Below are 27127 nucleotides of genomic sequence, written 5' to 3' on the forward strand. Positions count from 1 at the left end.
CTCCTCCGGCCCAGGGCGCGGGGTCAAGTGTCTGTTCGAGGCAGCCGCGGGCCTGCGTGCGTGCCACGCCTCCGGGGCGGTGAGTCACCGCCGGGACCAGGGAGGCTGAGCCTGTCCTCGGGCTGGGGTTGGGGGTGGGGGGGTGCAGGGGGGGGGGAACCACAGGGAGGTGGTGTCCTGAGGGCGGCGCCCTCCTTGCAGTTGACTCTGACACCGCAGTGGAGGGGTGGGGGGGGAGAGGCAGCAGTGCGTCTGCTTGTGCGCCCCCTGGCGTTGGAGGGCACGTTGGGATCGTTCAGCCGTGGCCGCCCTCCCCCATGGCCGCCAGGTGGCGCCAGAGAGCACACAGAGCGCTGGGCGTGGAGTCAGGACGAGCCAGGTTCAAATATGGCTTCAGACACTTCCTAGCGTGTGAGCCTGGGCAAGTCACTTCGTGCTGTTTGTCTCAGTTTCCCCATCTGTAAAATGAGCTGGAGAAGGAGATGGCAAACCGTTCCAGCATCTCTGCAGAGATAAGTCCCCAATGGGGTTAGGAGGAGGGGGACCCGCTGAACAGTGACAGCTGGGGTGAAATGACTTGGCTAGGGTCACAGGGCCCTCCTGACTGCAGGGCCGCCTCACTCCCTGGCCAGACCTTCAGATGCTTTGTTCTTTCGAAGGCTCCTGCCCCCCCCACCTTGATCTCCGTGCTGATGGCAGTGTGTGGTCCAGTGGTTAGTGCCCTGGGCCTCCGTGGGTCAGGAGGTGCACATCTGGCTGCCTGGTGCACAGTAGGCGCTTTGTCCCCTCGCTGTGTCCAAAAGCTCCTCTTCATGCAGATGCTCCTCCTCCTCGCCACCTTCACCTCACACAGAGGAGCCAGGCCTTTGTCTCGGTGACATCTCTCCTCTGAGGCTCCTCCTGGGCTCGGGCCACCAAGGATGGAGGGTGAATTCTGTTTGGCATTTGAGGCTCTTCCAACCTGCCCGATAGACTTTCCAGCTGTATTGCTACCAGGCGCCAGGCTCAGGCACAGCCCCCCATCTCCTCCCCAGATCACCTTGTTCAGACTTGGCATGTACTTTAGGTTTATATGGAATGTCCTGATGGAATGTCATCTCTGTCTGTATCCCCAAGGTTGGCACTTAGTAGGAGCTTTACAAACGCTTGTGTTTGGCTGAATTGTTGAATTCCCCAGCTTGGCGCTGGTCCATCTCCGAGGTCCCTCTGCTCTTCTTGCTTTGAAGTCATCCGAGGACTCAGGCTCTCCTGTTGGAATTGGGGCACATGTGCCATATTGGATTACACTGGGTGAGCCCGTGCCAGGAGAGCCCAAGGAGGAAACTTGCTGCTGCTCAGTTGTTTTGGGCGTGGACCACTCTTCCTGACCCCATTGGAGGAGGGGTTGGCCATTTCCTTCTCCAGCTCCTTTTACAGATGAGGAAGCTGAGGCACACAGGGTGGAGTGATTGGTCCAGGGTCACCCAGCTAGTGAGCATCGGAGGCCGGATTTGAAGGTCCAGGCCTGGTGCTCTATTTACTATGGCACCCCCTAGTGTCCAAGTACAGTACTTCAGTCAGTCCATTAACATTTATTAAGTACCTCCCCGGGACCTGGAACAAAGACGAGTAAAAACCAGTCCCTGTCCTTGAGGAGCTAATGAGGAAGACCCACGGTAGTCCTTGAACTGTGGACTCCCCCAGGGCAGGGACTGGCTTTTGCCTTTCTCTGTTTCTCTAGCACTGTGCTTGGCCCTTAGGAGGTGCTTGATAAGTGTTTATTGACTGGTTGGCAGAAAGGAGGGAGCTAAGAAGGGTGGGATGCTCCCCTGGGTACCCAAGGAGGCAGGATGAGAGCCCGGAGAGCAGTTGGTGGGAAATGATGTGTTTGTACTGAGTGCTCATTCTTACCACCAGAAGGAGGGCCCAGGCCCAGAAGGCCTCAGAGAGGGGTGAGCTTCAGAGGTGATGGCGAGCTTCTGAAGACCATGATGATGTCCCAAAGAGGAAGGAGGCACGGAGACTTGTTTGCTGGTTCAGGTTGATCAAATTCAAGAGACGCCAATTAAGCACCTAGTGTGTGCTTGGTCCTGTATCAGTCGATCCATCCATAAGATTAATTAAGTACCTACTACATGTAGGGCCTGTTCTTGGTACCCCCACACAAATACTTCTTAAAACACCTATTATGTGCCAAGTTCTACCCCTATTCTCAAGAAGCAAAATTAGACTCAGCTCAAGGGCTCCCTTTACTCTGTATTTACCACCAAGAAAACATTCCATCAGCCACCACCACACCATCCATATATGGAACCATCAGTTACAGCAAATGGAGACGTTTTCAATGGTGTAGATAAGTTCACTTAGCTTGGTGTAGTGTACTTTCCAGGGATGTACACATTGATAATTGCCAGAGCGAGCTCAGTGTTTGGGAGGTTCTGAAGGAAAGCATAGGAGAGAAGAGGTATTAGACTGACTACCAGCCTGAAGGTCTACAGAGTCATGGTGCTGACCTCATTGTTGTATGCCTGTGAAACCTGGACAGTCTACCAGCACCATGCCAGGAAACTGAATCTCTTCCATATGAATTGTCTTAGGAAGATTCTGAAGATCACCTGGCAGGATAAGATACCAGACACTGAGGGCCTTTCTCGAACTAAACTGCCAAGCATTCGGACTCTGCTTCAGAGAGCACAGTTCCGATGGCCTGGCCACGTTGTTAGAATGCAAAACGTACACTTGCAAAAAAGACTTTTGTGGAGAGCTGACACAGGGCAAGCGTTCACATGGTGGTCAGAAGAAGTAATACAAGGATACTTTCAAGGTCTCTCTCAGGAATATTGAAATTGATTGTGTGACATGGGAGACACTGGCATAGGACCACTCAGCATAGTGTACCCGCATCAGAGAAGGCGCTGTGCTCTATGAGCAAAGCAGAATTGAGACAGCTCAAAGGAAATGCAGGATGGGCAAGTTTGGAGCATCCACCCCAAATGTTCACATTGACTATTTGTGCCTGACCTGAGGTAGAGCATTCCAAGCTCCTGTTGGCCTGATCAGCCCCAGTTGGACACGTTGAATCTTGACTGTAGTATAGTGATGTCACTTTGGTCCTGACCCCAACATTGTGATGCTGTTTTCATCCTTTTTGAGAATGAAGGACAATAACTAACCAACCAGGAGTCTTGTCTCTAGCTTTATTATCCCTGTATTCTCAGGCCTCACTTAACACAGTGCCTGGCACGCAGTCGGCATCTCATAAATGCTTATTTATTTAATGGGAGGCTATTGGGAATAAGTATGTAGAGAATAAATGCAAATAAATACATGGGACTTGATGAGGTCATCAGATCCAGCTCCCTCCCTTATGGCTGAGGAGATGGAGGCAGAATGAGCCTCACGGAACCCTGCCAGTCTAAGGCATTATTTGAATGGTGCCACAATGCGAGGGAGCACCCTGGCCAACACTTATCAGACTTTTTGGCCCTAGGGTCCCTTTACACTTTTAACTAAAATTGAGGACCCTCTCTCAAAGAGCATTTGTGTGGGTTATGTCTGTCAGTAGTTACCATATTAGAAATTGAAATGTCCTGCTACTTATTCTTTTCAAAGCAGTTGGATCTCAAGTGTCTTGGAGACCCTTGTGGGACCCCCTAAGCACCACTGTACAAACACTTCTGGGGAGGGGATTCTGAAGGAAGGGAGGGATTCTTGGACCTAGAGATGAGGAGGGAGTGCCTTGCAGGCAAGGGGTTTGACCAATGCAAAGATGTGGAGAGGGGGAGAATGAGCACTCTTGGGATCAGGAGGCTCAGGAGAAGTGGGTGCTTCTAGAAGATCACTTTGGTAGCTGGGTGGAGTCAGGAAGCATTTATGAAATGCCTCCTGTGTACCAGGCCCCGGGCTCAGCTTGGGGATACAAAGAGGGACAAAGATCATCATGCTGTCAAGGAGCTTCCAGTCCAATGGGAGGACAGCCCAGGGTGAAGCTTGAGGCAGAGAGACCAATCCAGAGGCCTTGGGAATGACCCTAGTGAGAGGCTACAAGGACCCATGCAACCAGGCTCCTCTTCGGGGCCTGACTGAGGTCTGGAAGATCAGGGGAGTCCTCCAGGGGGAAGAGGAAGAGGAGTGGGCAGGAGGCAGAGCCTTGAAGGCCAGACCAGGCCCCTCCCTCACCAAGAGACTGATGTCTGGTTTCTGCTCCCCTAGATAGAGTGGAGGACAAGCAGGTGAGCCCTGGACCATGGCTGTGGCCCCAAACCCGCCAGAGCAGGACGGGCTCCTGATCGTGAAGATCGAGGAAGACGAGAGCCTGTGGGAGCCGCAGCCTGTTATGCGGAGGGCCGGGGAGACCCCTGAACTGACGGACCCCCGCCGGCGTTTCCGAGCCTTCCGCTACCAGGAGGCAGCTGCGCCCCGTGAGGCCCTGAGCCGGCTCCGGGAGCTCTGCCACCAGTGGCTGAGGCCAGAAATTCGGACCAAGGAGCAGATTGTGGAGCTGCTCATTCTGGAGCAGTTCCTGAGCATGCTGCCCCCAGACACCAGGCCCTGGGTGGAGGCCCAGGGTCCGGAGAGCACGGAGGAGGCTGTCGCCTTGGTGGAGGACCTGAGCCACATGCTTCAGCGGAGCGGTGAGCGCGGTGTCTCCCCCAAAATCCTGCTGAACCTAGGAACTCCTGAAGGCCACTGACCCATGTCTGGCCTCACACACCCTGACTGGGGCCCTCCTGGCTCAGCCTCCTTATCTGTGAAATGGGCTAACAGTAGCACCCACCTCCCAGGGTGCTTGTGAGGCTCAGAGGAGAGAGAATATTTGACATGTTTCCTTATCACAGTGCCTGGAGTTTAAGTGGGTCTTCTGTCAGGGTTAGCGATTCACCCTTCCCCCTTGCTCCTTCTCTTCCTCCTCCCCTCCCCACCTGCTCCCCCTCTTCCTCCTCCCCTCCTTCTGTTCCTCTTCCTCCTTCTGCTCCTCTTCCTCCTTATCCCTCCTCCTTTCCCTCCCTCTCCTCCTCCCCTCCCCCTCCTCCTCCTTCAGTGTACCCCTGTAGGAGTCCCTCAGCTTAGGGAAGGTGTGAGAGAAGAGTTGGTGGGACTCAGTGCTGTGCCCTTGGGAGGAAAAGGGAAGAGGACAAGCACTTATTAGATGCCTATTGAATGCCAGGCACTTGACCAGGCCAGGCGCTTGACCAAGGTTATCCCATTAGATGGAAGCTTCCAGGCTTGGCAGGTTTTTTTGGACACACTGGATCCCCTTCTAAGCACCAGACTGCAGAGGGTGGGCCTCCAGATCCCCAAGTCGTGCAGCAGAACCACGCCTGCTGCTTGCTGCTCAAGCCCCTGGAACTCCTTCCCTTGCAATGCTTGTGTCTTCTGGGGTGGGCTCCTGTCACTGGACCTGCCAGGGTCCCTGGACTTGGAGCCTCAGGTTGTATTGGGGTAGAGAATTGAGGTCAAGTCAAGGAGCATTTATGAGGCCTCCCTTGTGGTGGACAGAGCCTGCCCTTGGCCTGAATGGCTGATCCTGCTTCTGCCTGAGTACCTCCAGGGATGGAGAGTCAACCTTGGTCCTTGTTTGGTGCTCTGGGGTCAGGCAGGATGAGGCCAATCCTCCATCTCCCCGGTTGTGACTCCACTCCTGACTCTGTCTAGTTGGCTGGCTTGCCCACAGCGGGGCTCTTGGGAGCTCCTCCATGGTGCAGCCATTTGGTGCTGAAGGAGCTCCTCACCCAGGTGGAGGGGTCCCGAGAGCTTGTCTTCCGATCCCTTGGGAAGATGATTATGGGCTATTTCTATCCCCAAAGCAGCCCTCATCCCTTCCAAGTTACTGTTCAGTGAGCAGTGTCTCCTCTGCTCCTCACTCCTGCCCTGGAGGAGTGGGTTCAGCCCATGCACTTTCCCTGGGTCTCAGTTTTCTTGTTCGCATCACTTCTGAGGTCTTCCCCCTCCAGAACTACAATCTGATGTCTCCTTGGTAGTGAGGGAAGCTGGGAGGGTCCTGGCTACAAAAGCCTCCTTTGGCTTATCCCTTCTCTTGCCCCTGAAGACTTTTTCCAACGTGGATGACTTTGGCAAAACTAGTTCTTCTTTCGGGGCTTCCTCAGTGTCTTCCTCTGTAAACTGGGTCCTCTCCAGTCCTCTCCAGCCTGCCAGCTTTTCTCCTCTCCTTTTTCACTCCTTGCCTTTGCTGAGTGGTCAAGCAATGCCCTTCCATCCCACTCCTCTTGCATCCTCTTTCACCCCCCTCACCACTGGTTCCTCCCAACAGCCTATAAACACAAACATACCTGTGTCTCCCCCATCCACAGAATACCACCTCTTGACCCTCCCAACCCCTCTAACTATAGTCCCATGTCTCTTCTGCCCTTTGTAGCTAAACTCTTCCCAAAGGCCATCTACAACGGTGCCTCCTCTTCCTCTCCTCTTAGCACCTTACAGGCTGATTTCTGACCTCATCATTCCACCCAGACTGCCCTCTCCAAAGTCACCACTAAGTCTCTTAGTGGCCAAATTCAATAGCCTTTTCTCAGTCCTCAGTCTCCTCTATCTCTTTGCAGCCTTGCACGCTGCTAGTCATCCTTTCCTTCTGGATGTGTTCTTCCCTCCAGGTTTTGGGGACATCCTCTCTCCAGGTCATGCCCTCTAACCTCGGGCGTCCCTCAGGGTTCTTTCCTAGCCCACTTCTCTCTCCATATTACTTCACTTGGGGATCTCATCCTCTCCCATGGATTGAATAACTCTCTCTGTGCTAAGGATTCTCAGATCTACTCATCCTGCCCCAGTCTCTCTGCTGACCTCCAATCTCTCTTCTCCAGTGGCCTTCCAGACATCTCTACCTGGATGTCTAGTAGGCATCTTAAACTCAATGTGACCAAAACCAAACTCATTATCTTTTCCCCAAGCCCTCCCTACCTCCCACCTTCCCTATCACTATAAAGGGCACCCCTATCCTGCTGGTCCCCTAGGCTCCCAACCTAGGAGTCACTCTGGACTCTTCACTCTCACTACCCCCCCCATCCATTATGGTGCCAAGGCCTGTTGATTTCACCCCTGAAGCATCTCTGGTCTGTTTCACCTCTGCAGCATCACTCCGCTAAGCACCCTCCTCTTCTCTGACCCCGCCCCTACCCTGGCACAAACCCTCATCTCCTCAGGCCTGAACTATGGCAGCAGCCTTCACATGAACCTTTCTGCCTCAGCTCTCCCCACTCCAGTCCATTTTCCATTCAGCCACCAAAGGGGTGTTACCTAAAGTGCAGGCATGACCGTGTCAGCCTTGGTAACCTCCAGTAGCTCTCTCTCATCTGCAGGAGCAAAGACAAAATGCTCTGTTTGGCATTCAGGGCCCTTCATCACCTGTGCCTTCCCTCCTTTCCAGGCTTCTAACACCTCTCTCCCTGCCACATCCTCTTCCATCCAGTGCCTCCGGCGTCCTGACTGATCATGAACAAGACCTTCCGCCTCTCTGGCCATGGTTCCCTAGGCCTAGAGCACTGTCCCCCCTCCTCTCTGACCACTGACCTCCCCCGCTCCCTTCAAGTCCCACCTAAAACGCCACCCTGTACAGGAAGTCTCCCCAGCCTCCTCAGTTCAGGGCCTTCCCTGTTTATTATTTCCTGTTTGTCCTGCCTACAGTTTATTTATATATAGTTATTACATATTGTTTCCCTCATTAGATTGTTACCTCCTTGGGGACACAGACTGTCTTTTGCCTTGCTTTGTATCCTCAGTGCTTAGCATCTTCCTGGTATACAGTAGGTACTTAATCAGTGCTTGTTGACTTGACTTGTGTGACTTTGGCCGAGTTCCTTTGTAGCTCTTGGCTGCCTCAGTTACTCCTGTCGTGTAAGGGGACATACTTGATGCCTTCTGGAATCCCAATGATCTTGAGAGCCTAAGCCCAACTTTGATGAGTAACCCTTCATTTGGCCGGTGCCAGGTGCTTGCTTTGCTCTGTGTTGTGCACAGTGTGGATGGGGAGAGAACAAGTCCTGTGTGTGGGCAGTGGCCTCTAGGCCGACCCCGTCCCCTCTCCAGACTCGAGAGGATGTTCTGAGACCCCAAATTACTGATGGGAATCAGTGGTCCAGACAACAAGATGCCAGGCTCTTTGTCACCTGTTGGGAATGGCCCCTAACCCCATAAGGAGCTTGGGTTCAAGTCCTACCAAGGTCACTAACCTCCTGGGTGACCCTGGCCATGACCCTTCTCCCTGGCCTCAGTTTCTTCATCTGTAAAATGAGTTCCCTCCCAGGTCCCTCTAAATTGGTCCTGTTATAGTTCCCTGTGGATACACACGTATACATATAGAATACACACACTCATGCATACACACAGACATGTATGCACACACACTCACAGAGTAATTTGGAGAGGGGGAAGCGGCCTGCCGGGTTCTAGCCATGGCAGCATGGAAGAGACAGCCCCTCCCCTCCTCCCTTTAGGCCGGGAGCTGCTGACCTTTTGTCTTTGTAACCTCAGTACTCTGTGTACAGTAAGTGCTTAATAAATGTTTCTTGGCTCGACCTTGGGATAAGATGAGAATTCTGAGGAGGGAGGGCATGCCAAGCAGGGGGGACGGCCCAGGCAAAGTCCTGGAGACAGGAGATGGAACATCAGGTGGCATGGGCCAGTTTGCCAGGAGCATATGAAGGGGGTGATGTGAAATGGCCCCTGGATTGGAGTGGGAAGGGAAGCCCAATAGGGGCAGAGGGCCCGAGCTTGGGAGGAGCTATGGAGACCAGTAGGCAGCACTGGAATGGTATTGGGCCGCTGGGGGGAGGGCTTCTCGGTTGTGAGCCTGGGAACCTAGAAGGGGGCAGTGGCACGCTCTAAGGGGGAAGTAGATGCTTGAGAAGGGGGATTCTGCTCCCAGATGAGCCCTCCCGGATCTCGGCCCTTCCCTGCAAACTGGGAGTCACCAGGTGTGAGGAGAGGGGCCCCTGAGGGGGATGAAGAGGGAGGGCCACAGCCACATCAGAGAAGGAGGTAGAGCCGGTGCCTCTGCCCCCAGATACCTTGGAGAGCAGGTTGTACCTGATGGGGAGGCTGAGGCTGCCTTGCAGCAGCCCTCCCCACCCACCCACTTCAGTCACACTTGGCAATCAAAGAAGCCCTGGCCAAGCTGTTGGGCTGCAGGGGGAGTGCACTCCCCTTCTCTGAGCCTCCATCGATTCCGTAAAGCAAGGACAGGCCCTAAGTAGGCCTAGAATTGATAAGGCTGGCCCTTCCTTGTTCCACGACACCTCCATGGCAGGTGCTGCCAGCAACTGAGTGCTCCCCCTCCCCCCTCTCCTCTCTCCGTTCCCCTCCCTTCTCCCTCCTCCCTTCCTCTCCCCCTTCTCTCTCCCTCTTCCCTTCCCTCCCCTCTCCCACCTTCTCTCCCCTCCCCCCTCTTCCTTCTCTCTCCCCTTCCTTCTCCCCTTCTGTCCCTTCTTCCATCTCCCCTCTCCCCCTTCTTTCCTCTCTTCCCCCTCTCTCCCTTCTCCTTCCTCTCTCTTCTTTCCCTTCCCTCTCCCCCCCTTCTCCCTTCCCTCTCCCCTCTTCTCTCCCCTCCCCCTTTTCTCTTCTCCCTCCTCTCTCTCCCTCCCCCACTCCAGAGAGGCCCAGCACAGACCTTGGTACAGGAGGCCTGGCTCCATCACCAGTGTAGGAAGTTGATGCCAAGGTGCCGGCCTCTGACAGAACCCATGTCTTTGAGCTGCATCCTGGTGTGTATTTGAGGCAGGAAGGGCAGAACTGGATCCCAGAGGGAAATGAAGGGATGAAAGACAAGACAGCGCTGGGCTCTGGGGACCAGGGAAGGTTGTTTAGGCCTGCAGGATCACAGCAATGTAGAGGCGGGGTGGGCTGGGCCATGGGAAGCAGAGAAAGTGGCTCCTGGGCTAGGACGGGCCCTGGGCTTGGCTGCTTTGACTTGCTTCACAAGCAGGATGGGATTTCCAGGAATGAGAAGGTGGGGGAGGGGTGTGGGGGGTGTGGAGGAGAAAGGGCATCCACAGCAGGTGGCCAAAATGCTCAGCTTCCAGGTCTGAAACCAGCCTGGAATCACAGCTCAGACAGCCTTGGCTTCCAGAGTCTTTGGTGGCCAATTCCCCAAACCCTGTCCCTTTCTCCCACTCCATTCCCCCAGGCTCGAGTGAGGGGGAGCTGAGGGGCAAAGCTGGTCTCCTAACAGCTCCCATCTCCTCCCCTGCCCCCCCCCCAGCTCTGCCTTCAGCCCAGGTACCCGCCCATTCTGCAGATCTGGGGAGTCTCAGAAACCAGGAAACCAAACTCTCTGACAAATGCCAGGTGAGTGGCTGCTTCCATCCTGACATGCTGGTCTCTAGTTGTGTCTGATCACTGACAGGCTACCCTCACCCCCTTTGACTAAATAACAGATTCTGAAAATCCAGGGATAAAGCCCAAGGGGTCACATCGATCAGATGCAGCAAACCTTGAGTGGAGGGAGAGCACATGAGGTTCCTGGGATGGGGTGGTCCGGGAGGGGAAAGGAGGGGACTTGAGGTCAACCTTTCCAGGACCAGGCCAAGAACTAGCCAGGCTTGGTACCCGTCACCCAGAGCAGAGGCCAGTGAAGCTCAGGACCCATATCCAGTGGGGACAGGGTGGCCCCCGAGGGTCAGACCCAGGGCAGCAGGGAGACCTTGGAGGCTCATCTCCCTTCCTCTCCCTGGATCTGCCCAGGGCTCCCTCCTCACCTGAGTGGTTTTGTACAAATATATCTCTGCGTGTGTGTAAGGTCCCTGAGGACCTTCCAGCAGGGGCTGGTATGTGCCCAGCTCAGTATGTGGTACCCGATAATGTCTGTGGAATGAATGAATGAGGGAGGGAGTGTCTAATCCAGCTCACACCTGAGCAAGAATCCAGTCTGTGTGGGAAGGCCTCTCCGGAGGAGGAGCCTATCCCTGCCCTCCAGAGGCCAGACATCTGTTGTCTCCGCCCTGCTACATTCTCTCTTCTCCAGGCTAACCCAATTTCTTCCTCTTTATGCACTCCACTTGTTCTTTGTCCTTTCTAAAGTGTACCAGAACTGAACCTTGCCCTCCAGATGAGGCCAGAGGACTTCTGTAGGATGTCACCTTGTTCTTCCAGGAAGCCCGGGGCCAAATGAGTCTTTTTAGCAGCTGTCCACTCACAACCTCAGATCTTTGTCAGGCAAAGTGTTGTCTACCCCTAACCCTGTTTTGCCTGGTTTGTTCCTGCAGAGTTGACTTTTGGAGACTAAGTGTAAGATTTTAAATCCAGTCAAGTTAGTATGCAGTTTTTTTTTTTTTAAAGATAGACCAACCAACCATTTTATTTTTCTTGGGTTCAGGAATGTAGCTCTTTCCATGGACTTTGGAGGGTCTGGGGGCAACACCTGGGTCTGAGGCAGGGTGGGGGTGTCCAATCCTTTCATGTCTCACAGGATTCCTCATTAACTTGCTGTGGATTGCACAGCTCACACAGTGATATAGTTCCACATACAGTTTGGGTAGCACATAGGAGTCAAAAACACTGACCTTAGAGATGTCCCTGATGGTCGTGGTTTCCACGATGTTGTGAATGACAAACTTCTCGATGGCTTTGTCCCCCAGCATGCAGCAGGTGCAGTTGAAGAAATGGATGGGCTGCCCATGGCTAAGGTTCTTCTTGGTCATCTTGGAAGCCAGGGACCAAAAAAGGCCAGCAAGCATTTCACAGCACCTAATGTGTGACAGCACCATGCTGAGCCCTGGGGATACAAGTCAAAGCAGAAAGGAAGGGGCTCTGGAGGAGATGAAGGGGTCTGATCCAGGGCAGATAGAGTCAACCTGGAAGGCAGGCCGAGGGGAGGCACAGGAGTCACGTGGGGACAGCCGGGAGACTTTTATGTTTTAGTCTGGACTTGAAAACTTGCTCCCAAATCAGCATTTCTTTTTTTAAATTTATTTTTAGTTTTCCATAAGATTCCGAGTTTTAAATTTTCTCCCCCTCCCCAAGACAGTGTGTAATCTGATATAGGCCCTACTTATACATTCATATTAAACATATTTTCACAGTAGACGTGTTATAAAGAAGAATTAGAACCAGTGGGAGGAACCATGTGAAAGAAGAAACAAAACAACAGAGCAAACAGTGTGCTTCCATCTGCATTCAGACTCCACAGATCTTTCTCTGGATGTGGATGGCGCTTTCCATCCAGAGTCTTTTGGAGTTGTCTTAGATCCTTTCATTGCTGAGAAGAGCTAAGTCATCACACAATGTGGCTGTTACTGTGTATGATGTTCTGGTTCTGCTCCCCTCACTCAGCATCAGTTCATACAAATCTTTCCAGGTTTTTTTGAAGTCTTCCTTCTCATCATTTCTTTTAGTATTCCATTACATTCATATACCACAACTTGTTCAGCCATTCCCCAATGGATGGGCATCCCCTCCATTTCCAATTCTTTGCCACCACGAAAAGAGTTGCTATAAATATTTTTGTACTTATGGGTCCTTTTCCCATTTTTTGATTTCTTTGGGATACAGTCCTAGAAGTGGTATTGCTCAAATGAGATTTTCTATGCATTCAGTAGAACACAAAGAGAAGAGGCTAAAGGAAGCCACTATCTTCATTCATGCTGCTTAGTGGGTTTTGTAAAGTATGTAGTAAATCCAGCAGTGCCCCCACATGTCTCTGCTCTCTTCTAAGAGCTTCATTGATTATGTTCTCTCCTCTTCCTCTAAAAAAGGGCTTAATGGCCCACCCAGAAATGGTAGCCTCTCTTCACCTGGCATCCTCTGGAGACCTGGGCGTCATAGAAAAGGCTCTCTAGGAGTCTGTGACATCATCTCTGTCATTTCTTAAGGCACAGACTTATCCTTTTACATTTCCATACCACAATTTGGAGGAGCGCCCCTTTAGATTCTGTTCTTCATTTTGTTTTAACCGCCTCCAACCCCAATTTGGTTGGCCATATGTTTAAACCAAACTCTGTGTGTGTGTGTGTGTGTGTGTGTGTGTGTGTGTGTGTTCAGCCCTCCTTTTTCCATGCCAAAGAACAATCAGGATCCTCATCCTCCATGTCTCTGTCCTCCCCAGTTAGGAGAAATAGCCAGTCCCATTGCCTCCTTCTCTTCTGTTTCCCTGTTTTACCTTCAGTTCTCTCCTTTTCATATTTGACTCTCTCAGGAGCTTCCCCTTGAAGACCATGGAGGTTCTCAGGGACACTGGATTCTTCTCTCCATCAGGATACCAGCACTGTATCATCACACAAATCCTTCCAGGAACTCAGTTAAATTTACCTTTCTGGATTTCTGTTGGTACTTCAGAGTTCTCACTTTACCCTGTTCCACTGAGAGCTCCCTTTTTTGTCTGTAGGGCTCTGGTCTCCCCTGCAGGGCAAGCTACTCTTGACTATAACCCTAAACCTCTTTGCCACAAGGAGCATTGTATTCCAAGATTTCCTCTCCACAGTGGCAGAAGCTTCCAGCTTGTGGAAGTCAATCCTGGGACTTTTCCTGTGGGAGCTTCTTTTTTTTTAATGCTATAAATAAATAAGGTATTTATTGCATTGAATGACACTCCAAAATATATTTAGAAATGGGATGTATATGTGTGTATGTGTATATATAGATATATGTAAATTAATATCGCCTCAATACTTAAAAAGAGTATCTTCATCTGTCTGCCCTCTATCTGTCTATAGCCCTGTTGCTCCATAGATTTACATATCTATATCTATGTCTTTGTCTATGTCTATATTGTTAAACCTGAAAATTTGGTTGCAGGAAACAACAGAGCTAGGTGATAGAAAAATCCATGTTGTTTATTATTTTCCCTTAAAGCATAGCGAAGCTAGCTTACTTGTATGTACAAGGAGTCAGAGTATAAACTCTGGCTGCCTGAACAAAGCAATGAGAAAACTTATATACGTTATTTTAGCAGAGCTAGCAAGCCTGTGTGACCTCATTTTTTTTATGACCCCCATGTATGTTTAACCATGATACAAGAAGAGCATTTTCCTTAATTGAATAGAGTCGTAAAGGATGTTGACAAAAGTCAGTCGAAACTACAGCCCAGCGTCTCTGTGTCTCATTACATTCCATAACATAGTATATACCTGCAGAATATTAAGCAAGGTAATCTCTCTTGGGGTTAGGGTAATGTCCTTAGGTCAGTCTAATCTGGCTTTGTTGACAGAGGTAAAGGTATTTCCTGAGCAAACTTTTAGAGAGAACAAAGAAGCCCAGGTCCTGGATCTTCATCCAGTTACTCATTAATTCAGGCTCTGGGTCTGGTTGGAATTAGAAATGATATAAAATAGTATAATATTTTCCACATTTCCTCCTTTTGGTCAAAGGCAAACTGAAAGTTTCATCTGAAGACCAATTAAGGTATGGAAAAACCTCTATCTTCTTCAGGGGTAAAGTTCTAAAAATCCTTATCTAGGTGGATTCAGGTTTTTTTCTTTTCTTTCTGTGTTTGGACATCCCCAGAGATGGACAGTAATTGTAAACTACTTGTAAACAAGCAGAGGGAGCAAGTTGCAAGGAGTAATAAGCCAAAGACACCAAAAGTACAGGTAAATATTCTTGGGAATGCAAGGGACTCAGAAAGGGAGCTGTCCTTCGTACAGGTTCTGGTCCAGAGTCTCGGGAGGGGCTGCCTGTGTCTGATGCTGTCCCCTTCAGGCTCTTTGAAATCGGAGGGCAAAGTCTCCTATGGGATCAGAAATCCATTCGGGAGCAGGAGCAGTCCAAAAGTTGGCAGCTGTAGAAGTAGTCAGATCTGACAGGAGCTCCCAGAACACATATGATTTGATAATTGAGAGAAAAACAGCACAACATAGGTCCCAGCCACGCAGGCTAAGTTCAAACAAATACAATAAATGGTTCAGTATCCCAGCCACACAGGGCTGAGTTTAAATAATTACAACAAAGTTTTTCTCATAATTCACAAAACTACACAATTACATTAAGTACAGACCAAACCACTTAGACGGTTCATAATAGAGGGGGAAATTTTCATGTCACATGTTTTACATTTACACATTAGATAACCAAGAAAACTTAAACATGAACCATACAAAGTAATGCAATCATTATTAACAATGTTGACTAATATTAAATTCCTTGTATCCCAGTAGCACAGTACATATATCATCATAAACTTTTAGTCATGCCATGTCTCTTTGATGGCATTTACAAAATAATCCACAAACCATTCTTAACAAAGCTAAAAATGTTTCTGATTTAATTCCGGCAATTAATTGCACAATTTGTATACAAAGTAACTTTGAATCCAAGTTACATATTTCCAATGTCCATTTAAAGCAACAATTTTTTTTTTCAGATGCCTGATTGTAGTTATCTGGTTCCTAGATGGTAAAAGAGAGGTCTGCTTCTCTGGTTCAGATCTTGAAATTCTCAGACAATTCTAACTTAGTATAACTTAGTACAATCACTTAAATTTGGCTGTCCTTTTTTTAACTTCAGAGTATTTCAGTTCATATATCATCTACTGTTTCTAACCTTACCTAAATTTTGTACCTGGTATGAGAATCCTTTAAAATATAAAGGTCCAACCATAAATTGAATTCATCTTCCTTTTAAAATCATCAGACAGATACCTTAATAAAGGAGATACAATTTCACTTGTAACAATACCTTATACAATTTTCTTGTACAAAAATCCACATTTAAGATCTTACTACCAAAACACACTTATTAGCTTGAATTTCCATGATTGATAAATTTTGAAGCCAGTCATACACATCTGTATATAATTCTTAGTGGAATCAATCTCATCCTATTGCTTTTTCTCAAAATTTGCTATCCTATTTAATTAGACATTTATCACATTCATCTTTGTCTTATTACTGTGTCTAATCATTTCCTCCTTTTGGAGGATGTTATCTCTATATCCTTCTGATCTTTATTTGGTCATGAACATAGGTTAGAATTGTAAGCTATTCATTCCTACATTCCATTATAATAACTCAGAGATATTCCAATATTCATCTATTACCTAATAGATTTAGCATTGTGCTTACAAAACTTCTTGATAATATAAATTTGCTATGAAACAAAAGAGGGACAATTTCATATATGTTAACAGAAGGAAAGAACTTCCTTAGCTCTGTTTGATTCCAGGCACGAGTCATATCTGATAGCCAATCATATAGTCACCAGGTGCTGAAAGCAGGGCTTAGGAGTAACCAGGTGGGGATTTTCCTTTTCAGAAAGGAAATAGCAGAATTGGGAAATAGAGTCAGGAAGATCCTACCTAGGTTGTGTCCAAGGTCATCTTCAAGACTTTTTCCCAGGCATAGACATTCACCTTTAAAAGTTCTCAGCCTGTAATGCCTACCATTCTAATACTGGCTTCATGTGACCTATCCCTGTAATCAGAGCTTAAAACAATATTAAATTGTAGTCCCATAAAATCTTAAATAGCAAATAAATATCCTTCAGATAGGACTGTCCCAAATTTCATTGAGCTAATAATTATCAAATCAAGCTATATAACTTTTCTGTCTTTTAAAATACTTTCTCACACTCTCAACTTAACTTAAACCATTTGAAACTAGTATTCTCTTGGGACAGGAGAGGCTTAGCTAAGTCCCATTTGTCCCTAAACCTTCTTATCTGCCTTTTGTATTTCCAATCAAACCTTTATTTACCTTTCCAAATCTTTAAACCCATTATTCAGTCTTCCTTCATGTTTCAACCATAAGACAAGACAACTCATAAGTTAATACTTTTTACTGACATAACTGTCTGTACTGGTATCCATTCCAGCTTAAACAAAGCAAAGAGATTAATGACCAACCTCACAGGTTGAGGAAAGGGACACTTCAGCAATCAAATCTTATACACATTGACAAGCTCTAACTTTTGCTTAAAATCACAACACATTTTCCAAAACATTTCTAGAGTTATTTCCCTTCCTTAAAAAAATTTATCCTGTTGTTAAAAGGCATGCTCACTGAACTTTCCTGAAGACAATTATTTAGAAGGTTTTAAAATGATAGACATCTCCTTTTTCCTTACAGCAAATTAACCCTTAAACGCTGGAATTTATTATCTAAGTTGGTGCCAAGTGTCCTCATTCTCAAATATTGCCCAGAATTCCTAGATATTACAAAGTTCCTTAGTCAAAAAGTGTTATAATGGGAGGACACTTAGTTTCTATAATTACATACCCAATTAATTTACCTTATCACAATAATAAGGTTTACCAGGACTTTAAAAACTTTTTCCATAAGAATTCCTCTACACAGAAAACCACACAAGATTGATAAGAATTCATGACTAGATGGTTTCAAAAGTTCTTGTTTCAGTTAAAAACCTCAATTTCTTAATTAACTACGATTCTTAATCTAACAACATCCAGATCATAAGAGGAATTATTTTAATCACTAGTGGTAACATTTTAATTTCTAAGGCCCAATACTCTTAGCATTGTAAAAGATTACCACATTTTTCAATATTGCTGACACTTCTGTTTGTCAAATTACACAATTTAGAAATGTAACAGTGCCCTAAACATAATTATGCATTTTAAAACTTGAAACAACCCATTTGTCAATTTAGGTGAACACATTTCTAAATCTCCTTGCGCAGAGAATCTTTCATCTCATCATTTGAAACTATAACTTTAAATCACCAGATATATTCTCATAACAGAAAAGTTTTTCACACAGAAAGTCTGTTCTCATGGTTAAATATCAGTATTATTAATTATTTACTTGTTATAACCACATATAACAGTTCCAAATTTTAATCACATCCCTTTGAAAACCCAATTCACATATATCAAAATCAGCTTAAAATTGCTATAATATCATTTCTTACCACACAATGGTCTTCTCAAATTTCACAATCTAAGAGAATTTTGGGAACATAATGCAAGTTTAGAAATACAGAAACAATAATTTTCAGATGACGTCTATTGCATTTCCAGATTACCACATATAGAAATTATTCAGCTTATTACTTTTGGTATTTAAAAACCACTTCAAAAGTTAACAATTACATTAAATCACAGAGAGATAATAATAATCTCGTATCTAACATATACCAGACTTTATGTTAAGCATTTTACAATCACTATCATTTTGATCCCATAACAGCCATCATTATTACTTTCCCTTTAAAACTCAGGAAACAGGTCAAACAGAGATTAAAATACAGTTTTGCAATTGGAACAAAGAGGTGTGAAGTTACCTAGAGCAGAAGCTAGTATCCCAGTGGTGACAATTCTGGGAGTCAAAAAGTCCAAATCCATCTACCTTTCCCTTCCCCCACAACTGCAGAATTTACTGAGCCTAAAGTGGTTTTGCAGCTGCTAGGACAGAGTGGGCAGAATGCATAAGACCTGGGTGACATTTCCAAGCTTTGCCAAAAAGGATGGGCTACAAAGGTATCCAGGGGGCACAGGGCTGTCATGATACTGTCAGTCTGTGAATTTCTGTCCTTCTCCTCCTTTTGCCAGGTGGGGAAGGGTGATTTAAGTTTTCCCTGCTGTTCTCCTGCATTATCTTCTCCTAATCTGATCTGGGAGGAAAGGAGTTTGTTTTAGCTGCTTTGACTTTTACTGCAGCTCTGGCTTGGTCAGAGACAGGACAATGGTGAAAGATCTCAATGATTGTAACTCAAGTAAACTTCACCTAAGTGATCAGCATTGGGAGGGTGTTTTAGCACCAGTGAGAGTTCCTGGAGTGATCTATAGTCTCAGGAGTTCTGTCCCAAAATTCCAACTAATCAGTTTCCAAACTTTTTAATGATTAAATCCCAGAATCTGCTAAAATGTTTCAGCTCTATTTTTGTTCTTCAAGTTCGGTTGGCCAGACCAGACATTGAAAAAGAAAAAAGAGTCTCTGTTTCCCTAACTGCAGCCTTAGAATTCTCTGGCTACCTGTGTTTCAGATTTTATATGGTATAGACATTTCACAGCACAGGCTGTCACACAGACAGTTAACAGACAATCAATAAAACAAATACAGAACAAATACAGACTGAGCTCAGAGTTTAAACAACAGAGAATTAGAAGCTTTCCTGAGTTAGCTATTAGCACCCCTATGGTCTTTGGGGAAGCCTTGGCGTTCCTGATTTTTCTGACTCTCCATATCCTATCCCTTAGGAAGGGGGAAAGGGGAGATGGAGGAAGCAGAACAGAGTTACCTCCCTCCGGATCAGAGCCTTTCCTGGGAGGCAGAGGGGAAGGGGGTAACAGCAAAGTGCAGTTTTTCTCCCCAGGATCAGGGTCTCCAAGGGAAGGAAGGGAGGGAGGGAGTGAGGAATAGGGTGGAGAGAGGGAGGAACAGTTAGACTTCTAATTCTAGTTTTTGACTGATCCATAGCTAATTTTCTAGATCAATCAGTGTTTCCAGGGGATCTATGCGTGTTTGACCGCAGATCTGTGTTTTACCACAGATTTGATCCCTGCCCCCAGAGCTAGCTTAAAGGGAATTTTCAGACTTCAGCCAATTTTGTGGGAGTCCTTTTTGGAAGCTGGGAAGAGAAACAACTTACCCCCACCTTGTCAAGGCCAAAATTCCAGGAAAAATTAATCCTATGGCGCCCAAAAGCGTTGGCAAGGTTGGGCTGCATTGTCCCGTTTCCATCATTTCCATCCAAAAGTCACGGCACCATAACTGTTAAACCTGAAAATTTGGTTGAAGGAAACAACAGAGCAAGGTGATAGAAAAATCCATGTTGTTTATTATTTTCCCTTAAAGCATAGCTAAGCTAGCTTACTTGTACGTACAAGGAGTCAGAGCATAGGCTCTGGCTGTCTGAACAAAGGCATGAGAAAACTTATATACATTATTTTAGCAGACCTAGCAAGCCTGTATTACCTCATTTTTTATGACCCCCATGTATATTTAACCATGATACAAGAAGAGGATTTTCCTTAATTGAATAGAGTCGTAAAGGATGTTGACAAAAGTCAGTCGAAACTACAGCCCGGCATCTCTGTGTCTCATTACATTCCATAACATAGTATATAGCTGTAGAATATTGAGCAAGGTAATCTCTTTTGGGGTTAGGCTAATGTCCTTAGGTCAGTCTAATCTGGCCTTGTTGACAGAGGTAAGGGTGTTTCCTGAGCAAACTTTTAGAGAGAACAAGAAGCCCAGGTCCTGGATCTTCATCCAGTTACTCATTAATTCAGGCTCTGGGTCTGGTTGGAATTAGAAATGATATAAAATAGTATAATATTTTCCACAATATCTATCATTGTATTGGTCTGACAGTCTCATTCTCTCTCCATTTATTCCCCAGACTTGTTCACCTTTTCAACATCAGCCTTCTCACCCTACTTTAGGGTCTTCTCTTCTGAATGGTTAAGTCTTTAATCCTAAACAACCTAGATAACCATTTCATGAATTGCCCGGGCCATACTTATTTCAGTCATGGCTCCACTCTTAGCTCTCACCCTACCCTAGGCTTTTCTACTTCTTTTTTGGCGGCCTTATCCCCATGTATGGATTGTCCATTAACTCCTGCATTCCAGATCCCTTTTACATATTGTCTCTTACTGTGTTAGAATATAAGTTCTTGAGAGTAGACTGTCTCTTTTGCTTGTACTGTATCCTCAGATCACAGGGCAGTGTGATGTTCATAATACAAGCTTAATAAGTGTTCTGTTTACCTATCTGGAAACATTCATATATATATATATATGTATATATAAATATACTTATACAAGGAAGTCTTCCATGTTATTCTCATCTGTATGTGTCAGTAGAGTCATACTACCTGTCTGCCAGGGTATCTGCTGGGAGGATGAAACAATATTTGTTAACTACTTTTCAAATGTTAAAGTATTACATAATGCTATTTATCATTCCCATCACTGCTGACATTTCCATAGTGCTGTAAGTTTTATAGGTTACTTGATATGAATCATTGTATTCCTTTTTCTAGGTCTTTGCTTTTCACATTATGCCTCAAATTTACATTTCCAGGATGATCTCATTCTACAAATTGGAATCTTCCTCCCAATTCCCAGCCTTTAATTATGTAATCCTTCATGTACGGGCAAAGGCAAGATGACGGTTTGTGGACATGTAGAAATGATTATTGTTAAAGTGTGGATTGACCTCTAAATTTTTTATAATTCTGAAATGATATAATTCTGTGAATTCTTATCTCTCTTCATTGGAGTTCTTTTTCTCAAACCTCATCTAAGTTGCTACTCCCTCCCTTTAATACTCCTTGGCACCACTGTACTCCCTCACCCCTGGAAAAAGATCTGCCCCTATCAAGTGATCCTATGACTTTGCTTGGAACCTCTCTTTATATCAGTTATTTGGTCATAGGCATACTCCTGTCATTCATTTTTCATCAAATTTTCACAGACTACCTCATTTGGAAAGGACATCAACAGCCTAGATCAACCTATACCGCAAAGCAATCCCTACTAAAACATATGGCAAAGTCATCTAGACTCCCCTTGAAAACCTCCAAAATCTCCAGTGATGGGGAACTCACTACTTCCCAATGTAGCCCTTTTCAACTCTGGAAGACTATTGTACTAAGCTTTTTTTTTTCTTTCCCCCAGAAATCAAGTCTAACTCTGTCCATCTGCCACTACAATTTATTGTTTCTTATTCTTCCACCTGGCGGCAAAAGAGAACATGTCTACTTCCTCTTCCATGTGGCAGTTATTCAGAACATGAAGGCAATTCTCAAGTCCCTCTTGAGACTTCTTTTTTCCTGGCTAGTTGTGCCCAGTTCTTTGACTGTTCCTCATGTCTCCATCCATGTTTCCCTCTTCTGGATTCCCTCCTCCTTAAATTATGGTACCCAAACTGAATACAATTTTCTCTGAACACAAGTGTGAGTTGACCAGGGTGTCCATCCTAAGGCTCGGGTCCCGGGTACCCTTGGCTTTTCCAGCTTTGCATTCTGGGCCAGGCTGGCTGCACCATTCAACCTGGAATCCTGGCTCTTGGGAAGGGATCACTTGCACCTGAAACTCAAAGAAGTGAAGATTCCAAAAGAATGCAAAATTTCACAGAAATTGCTTCTACTCAGTCCCACAATCCTCCGGGTCATCTTTGGCTTCTCAGAAGTTGTTCACCTGGTTTTGTCAGTGTTAATGTTGTGCTGACTGATTCTTTTCCTTGATGCTCTAAATCTTTGTCCTCCAAACGAATTTCGTTATTATTTTATCCTGCTTTCTGAAGTGTCACAGGAGCTTAGATTCTGCTCTGGAAATCCTTCTCTATGTGTAGAGATTAAGAATCCTAATGAAAATATTGCTGTTTGTCCTTCATTCTCAAAGAGGCCCGATGACATCATGGGCGTGATGTCTTGACTTGCCCATGGATTGGATTTAAGTGAGGGGGCGAGGGAGCTCCTTTCAGGAGGGGATCGGTAGATTTTTTTTTTTGATCTTTGCTTTGCTCTCTTATAGTCCTAGTAGATATGAGCCTTTTTAAAAATCATGTTTTCCAGGGAATATGGTGATTCTTAAATTGTCTTTCCTTCTTCTGGATAGCAGATCCCTCTGCTGTCTCCTGTTTTTCTGATCTGGCTTGTGGTTGTCATTTGGATGAGGCTATTTTCTTCCCCATTCTTTCCTCTGGAGGCTTTATTTAATTTCTTTATCTCTTGCTCCCTTCAGATATTCACCAAGGTCTTATGGAAAATACATTATTTTCTTTGAGTCTCTGATTAGAGTTATCAGGAGTTACTTTTCCCTTCCCAGTTGGATTTGAGGTGTCTCTAGGTTAACAATAATTATTTATAGTAATTGGTGTCTCCTTTAGTTTACTCATCTTTGGCTTTGTGCCAGGGTCAGGCCCCTTCCCTTGCTCTATTTTTGGGTGTGGTAGTCAGTGCTGCTTGGTCTTGACCTGGGTCTCCTGGGCTCCTGTGCTGACTCCATCTCTGACCTGTGAGGATGGAGCACTAGGGACCTCAGAGCACACTGGATGCTGCTGCTCCCAGGAATTTCTAACTATCGGAGCCTGGCTCATAGACCACATGAGTCTCTAGCTTATCTGGTAACCCTGGAAGGCTGCTGGCTGGTCTGCCTGCCCCTTGACCTTTGCCTTTGTGGGAGATTGTGGCTAGCTTTTTGGTGCCATTCTGGAGTGTAAGAAGTCACTTAACATAGTTTCTAATTGGATTTGTTGATCACGGTCAGGTCAGGTACAGATTTCAGGTATTTTGCTGGAGTTGGTGTATGGGCACAGGGTGGCCAGCCTCTGTTCAGATAGCCATCTTGACCATAAGTTTCCTCTTCTGGAGTCAGCCAAGTCTTCTAGCCTGTATAGATTTTTGGGGGCCCTGACTCATCCAGACAGTGTGATAGCTGGCCCTCCCCAAGCAGACCGTGCTAGCTATGCCTTTATTCAAGTCTGATAAAAATTAAAGTTTTCCCAAATGAAGGGGTTTGTTCTGTGAGGTAGTGAGCTCCCTTCTCCATAAGCCTTCAAGGGGAAGCCCAATGGCCACTTGTTGGGGATCCTGCAGAGAGAATTCCTGAGGTTCCTTGCATATTTGGGGTTATGGGGTATGGGTCTGGAAGCTCTGGAAGTTTTTGAAAGACAGATGTTCCTTTTGGATAGCAGTACCCCAGATAGCTAGCTACAACTCCATCTCCACTGTTTCCTCCCCTGACCTCCCCAGAAGGATGGAGCCATTTCCCAGGCTTCCTCACCAAAATCCCTTCCCCCATCTGTATATGCTCTTCAGCCCAGCTGGAGGAGGCAGTGTGCCATCTTGGACACAGCCCTGGTGGGAGTCAGAACACCTGCCCTTGCAGGCCAGCTCCATTCCAGCCTACCTGGGAGCCTTCATGGATTGTTGGGCATCCCTCCTTTGGTTGCTGAGCGCACTTCCAGGCACCTCTCCTAACCTGCCTCCATCCTGCCCAAGCACTGCTGCTCGGAGGCTGCTCCGATATCTCTGGGTCGAGGGGTGCAGGGAGCTGGATCTGTCTTGGCCCAGGCCTTATCAGACCCAGATGTGCCTGCTGCTTTTTGCTGCCCTGGTCTCTCGTTCTCAATGCTGACCCTCATTATGAGGGTTGGAAAGTACCCCAGGCTTGGAGTCTGATGACCTGGAGTTGTTGCTGGAACCCTCACTCTGCCCCTTGTCCAGGCTGAGAGATGGTCCTACTCCTGCTGCCTCCTCTGTGCTGCGGCGAGGACAGCACCACAAGGGACCCCATTGGCCATCTCGACTGCTCTGTCCCAAGGGTAGCTGAGCCTTGGGCCCCATAATTTGGTGTCCTGTAGTTCACCGAGGGCCAAATGTGTACCCCATGCTGACAACCAGTTCTATATTGTAGGGGTTTGCCTTCCACGGAAGGTGCAGGTACAGTATCCCAATGCAGGAGCTGGGACACTTCAAGGACCTTTCAAGGTACCTGAGAGCCATCCCCAGGGAGTTGGAAGAGGGATGAGTCTGGTCCTTTGTGGAGGGACATAGTCAAGAGACCAGTTTAAATCTGCACTTAGGGGAAATGTCCTTGCTTTGGCCACTTTCCTGCCAGGGAATGGGCTTCCTGTACTGAGCGGTCTTCACACAGAGGCTGGACGACCCCTGGTCAGGAATGTTCCAGGGGGCATTCCTTCAGTGTGGGGCTTGGACCAGATGCCCGCGTACACCCGGCTTCGAGAGTTGGCCCTGTTTGTAGTAGGTCTTTAGCAGACAAAGAACGATTGAGAGTCAAATCTGGCTTTGCCAAGTACCAGCTGTGTGACCTTGGCCTGTTCCTTACCTGAAAGATGAGGGGGGGAAATCAGGATCCCTAAGGTCCCTTCTGGCTCATTTCCATGGTTATGTGATCTATTAATAAATGTTTCCTGAATGAACGCATGGATGAATGAATGACTTGGGAGGCCCAGACCAAAAAGGAATGCATTAGTTGGGCATGGTTCCTGAGTGAGTACAATTTCTAATGTCACTGCTTTTTAAAAATTCTTTATGAGGCCACTTTGTGTTCCCTGACATAACTGGACTCTTATCCAGGCCTGCCTTGTCTTGTCCCAGCCCCAGAGAGGATCCTGTAGGGAGTCTAAACCTCTGCTCTCCCACCTCAGACTTCAGCATGCAGATTTGAAGGAAAAGTTCCACCCCTCATCCTGTTTGGTATAGGACATTCCAAAAGGTTTGCTGCACTCTGAAGTGTGACTTTAATCTCCCACAGGAAGGCCCTAGGAAATTAAAGCCCAGTAGAAATTTGCATAAGACCATTTGTAGAAATAGGCCTATTCTATCATTCTATTTAAAAGGCTTTTCTACCAAGCCCCTCAAAACTTGAGATCAATAAATGCTTATCTACCCATTTTGCAGTGGGTCAGAGATTGGGCGGTGATGGGAAAAGGGAGGGGAAAGAGCTGTTCAGTTGAGCCCTCAAGAGATGTTCCCACCGACCAGGCTGCCCCGCCTCCCATGTTGGGCCCAAAGATCTCGGCCAAAAGGCCCCTGAGTGGGAGTGACAGCCGGAGCACAAAGAGAGACCGCAAAGCCATTAACTTGCACGTTAAGCTGGAAGTACTGCGGAGGTTTGCAGCTGGTGAGAAGCTCAGCCGCATTGCCAAGGCCTTGGGACTCTCCACTTCGACAGTGGCCACCATCCGAGACAACGAGGACAAGATCAGAGCAAGCTCTCAGGCCGCCACGCCCCAGGTGGCCACCAAGCTGACCCGGAGCAGGAGCCTGGTGATGGAGAATATGGAGCGGCTGCTGAGTGTTTGGATCGAGGATCAGAACCAGCGCGGCGTGCCTGTCAATGTCTCGACCATCCAGGAAAAGGCCAAGAGCCTGTTCCAGGACCTGAAGCGAGAGCAGGGACCAAGTGCGGAGGCCGAGACATTCGGGGCCAGCCGGGGCTGGTTCACCAGATTCAAAGCCCGCCACAGCTTGCCCCACCTCGGAACAAGCAGCGAAACAGTCAGCACAGACAGAGAAGCTGCAGCCAAGTACCCCGAGGTACTGAGGAGGGTTATTGAGGAGGGCGGCTACACGCCGCAGCAGGTGTTCAATGTGGATGAGACTGAGCTCTTCTGGAAGCGCCTGCCCGACAGGACCTTCATTTCAGCAGAAGAGAAAACAGCGTCCGGGTTTAAGGTGGCCAGAGACCTTCTGACCCTCCTCCTGGGGGGCAATGCCGCTGGTGACTTCAAGCTCAAGCCGTTGCTGGTCTACCATTCAGAGAGCCCCCGTGCTCTCAAGGGCTTCTCCAAACCCAACCTGCCGGTGATTTGGCGCTCTCACAAGAAGGCATGGGTGACCATGAGCCTTTTCCAGGAATGGTTCGTTCACTTTTTTTGCCCAGCTATTGAGAAATACTGTGCCCAAAACAACCTCCCCAACAAGGCCCTGCTGATCCTGGACAGCGCACCAGGACACCCGGGAAATTTAGATGACCTGTGCGACAATGTACGAGTGGAGTACCTCCCCAAGAACACCACAGCCTTGATCCAGCCCATGAACCAAGGTGTGATCGCCACGTTCAAGGCTTGCTACCTACGGAGAATCTTCCATCTGCTCCTGCAAAGAGTCAACAGGGACGACAGAGGCACGATCCGGGAATTCTGGCGGAACTACAACATCCTCAACGCGGTGTACAACGTCGCTGAGTCATGGGAGGAGCTCGAGGCGGCGACCATGAACTCTGGGTGGAAGAAGCTGTGGCCAGAGTGTGTCTCCAGTGACCATGAGGCTCTGCCGGCAGAGGCCGTTAGGCAGATCGAGCAAGAGATCGTGAGCCTGGCCCACAAGCTGGGCTTCGGAGACATCGTGGAGGCAGATGTGGCGCAGTTGCTGCAGAGCCGCGGTGCCGACTTGTCCAATGAGGAGCTGATGCAGCTGGAGCAGGAGCGAGCTGCCGGCGAGGAGAGCGAGGACGCCCCACCTGCCCCTCGCCAGCTGACAGTGAAGCATCTGGCCAAAGCGCTCTCGCATTTTGATGCGGGGCTTCAGATCCTCACTGATAATGACCCCAATCTGGAGCGCAGCCTGAAAGTGTCCAGAGGTGTCCATGGCTTCCTCAGCTGCTACCGTGACATGTACCTGGAGAAGAAGCAAGGGCCCAGGTAAGGGGCTCGCCCTCCCCGAGCTGCTGTCCTTCCCAGCGCTGGCCACGTCTTTACTCTGCAGCTTCCTCTGAGGAGACTTTTTATCAAAGCAAAAGTTTACTTTTAAAAATACATGCTTTGAAAGTTTG

General features: G+C 47.6%; 1 protein-coding gene across 2 annotated transcripts; it reads left to right on the plus strand.

The window, feature by feature from the left end:
- Positions 1 to 27127, plus strand: LOC118835905 (tigger transposable element-derived protein 1-like). Of its 2 annotated transcripts, none has more exons than XM_036743200.1 (4): positions 1 to 79; positions 4192 to 4613; positions 10190 to 10275; positions 25336 to 27127. In XM_036743200.1, the coding sequence occupies exons 2-4, from the start codon at positions 4226 to 4228 to the stop codon at positions 26998 to 27000; spliced, it is 2139 nt and encodes a 712-aa protein (XP_036599095.1). In that variant the 5' UTR covers positions 1 to 79; positions 4192 to 4225; the 3' UTR covers positions 27001 to 27127. The 2 variants fall into 2 exon arrangements, with proteins under 2 accessions (XP_036599095.1, XP_036599096.1); XM_036743201.1 differs by having other exon boundaries at positions 26 to 79; positions 4196 to 4613.

This window comes from Trichosurus vulpecula, chromosome 2 (assembly GCF_011100635.1).
Source record: "Trichosurus vulpecula isolate mTriVul1 chromosome 2, mTriVul1.pri, whole genome shotgun sequence".
Classification (NCBI taxonomy): Eukaryota; Metazoa; Chordata; class Mammalia; order Diprotodontia; family Phalangeridae; genus Trichosurus; species Trichosurus vulpecula.

Bases quoted from the DNA above. Each gene is read 5' to 3' on its own strand.
- LOC118835905 (XM_036743200.1), top strand. From the start codon at position 4,226: ATGGCTGTGGCCCCAAACCCGCCAGAGCAGGACGGGCTCCTGATCGTG. The intron at 4,614-10,189 runs GTGAGCGCGGTG...CCCCCCCCCCAG, and splicing joins CCACATGCTTCAGCGGAGCG to CTCTGCCTTCAGCCCAGGTA. The intron at 10,276-25,335 runs GTGAGTGGCTGC...CCCACCGACCAG, and splicing joins AACTCTCTGACAAATGCCAG to GCTGCCCCGCCTCCCATGTT.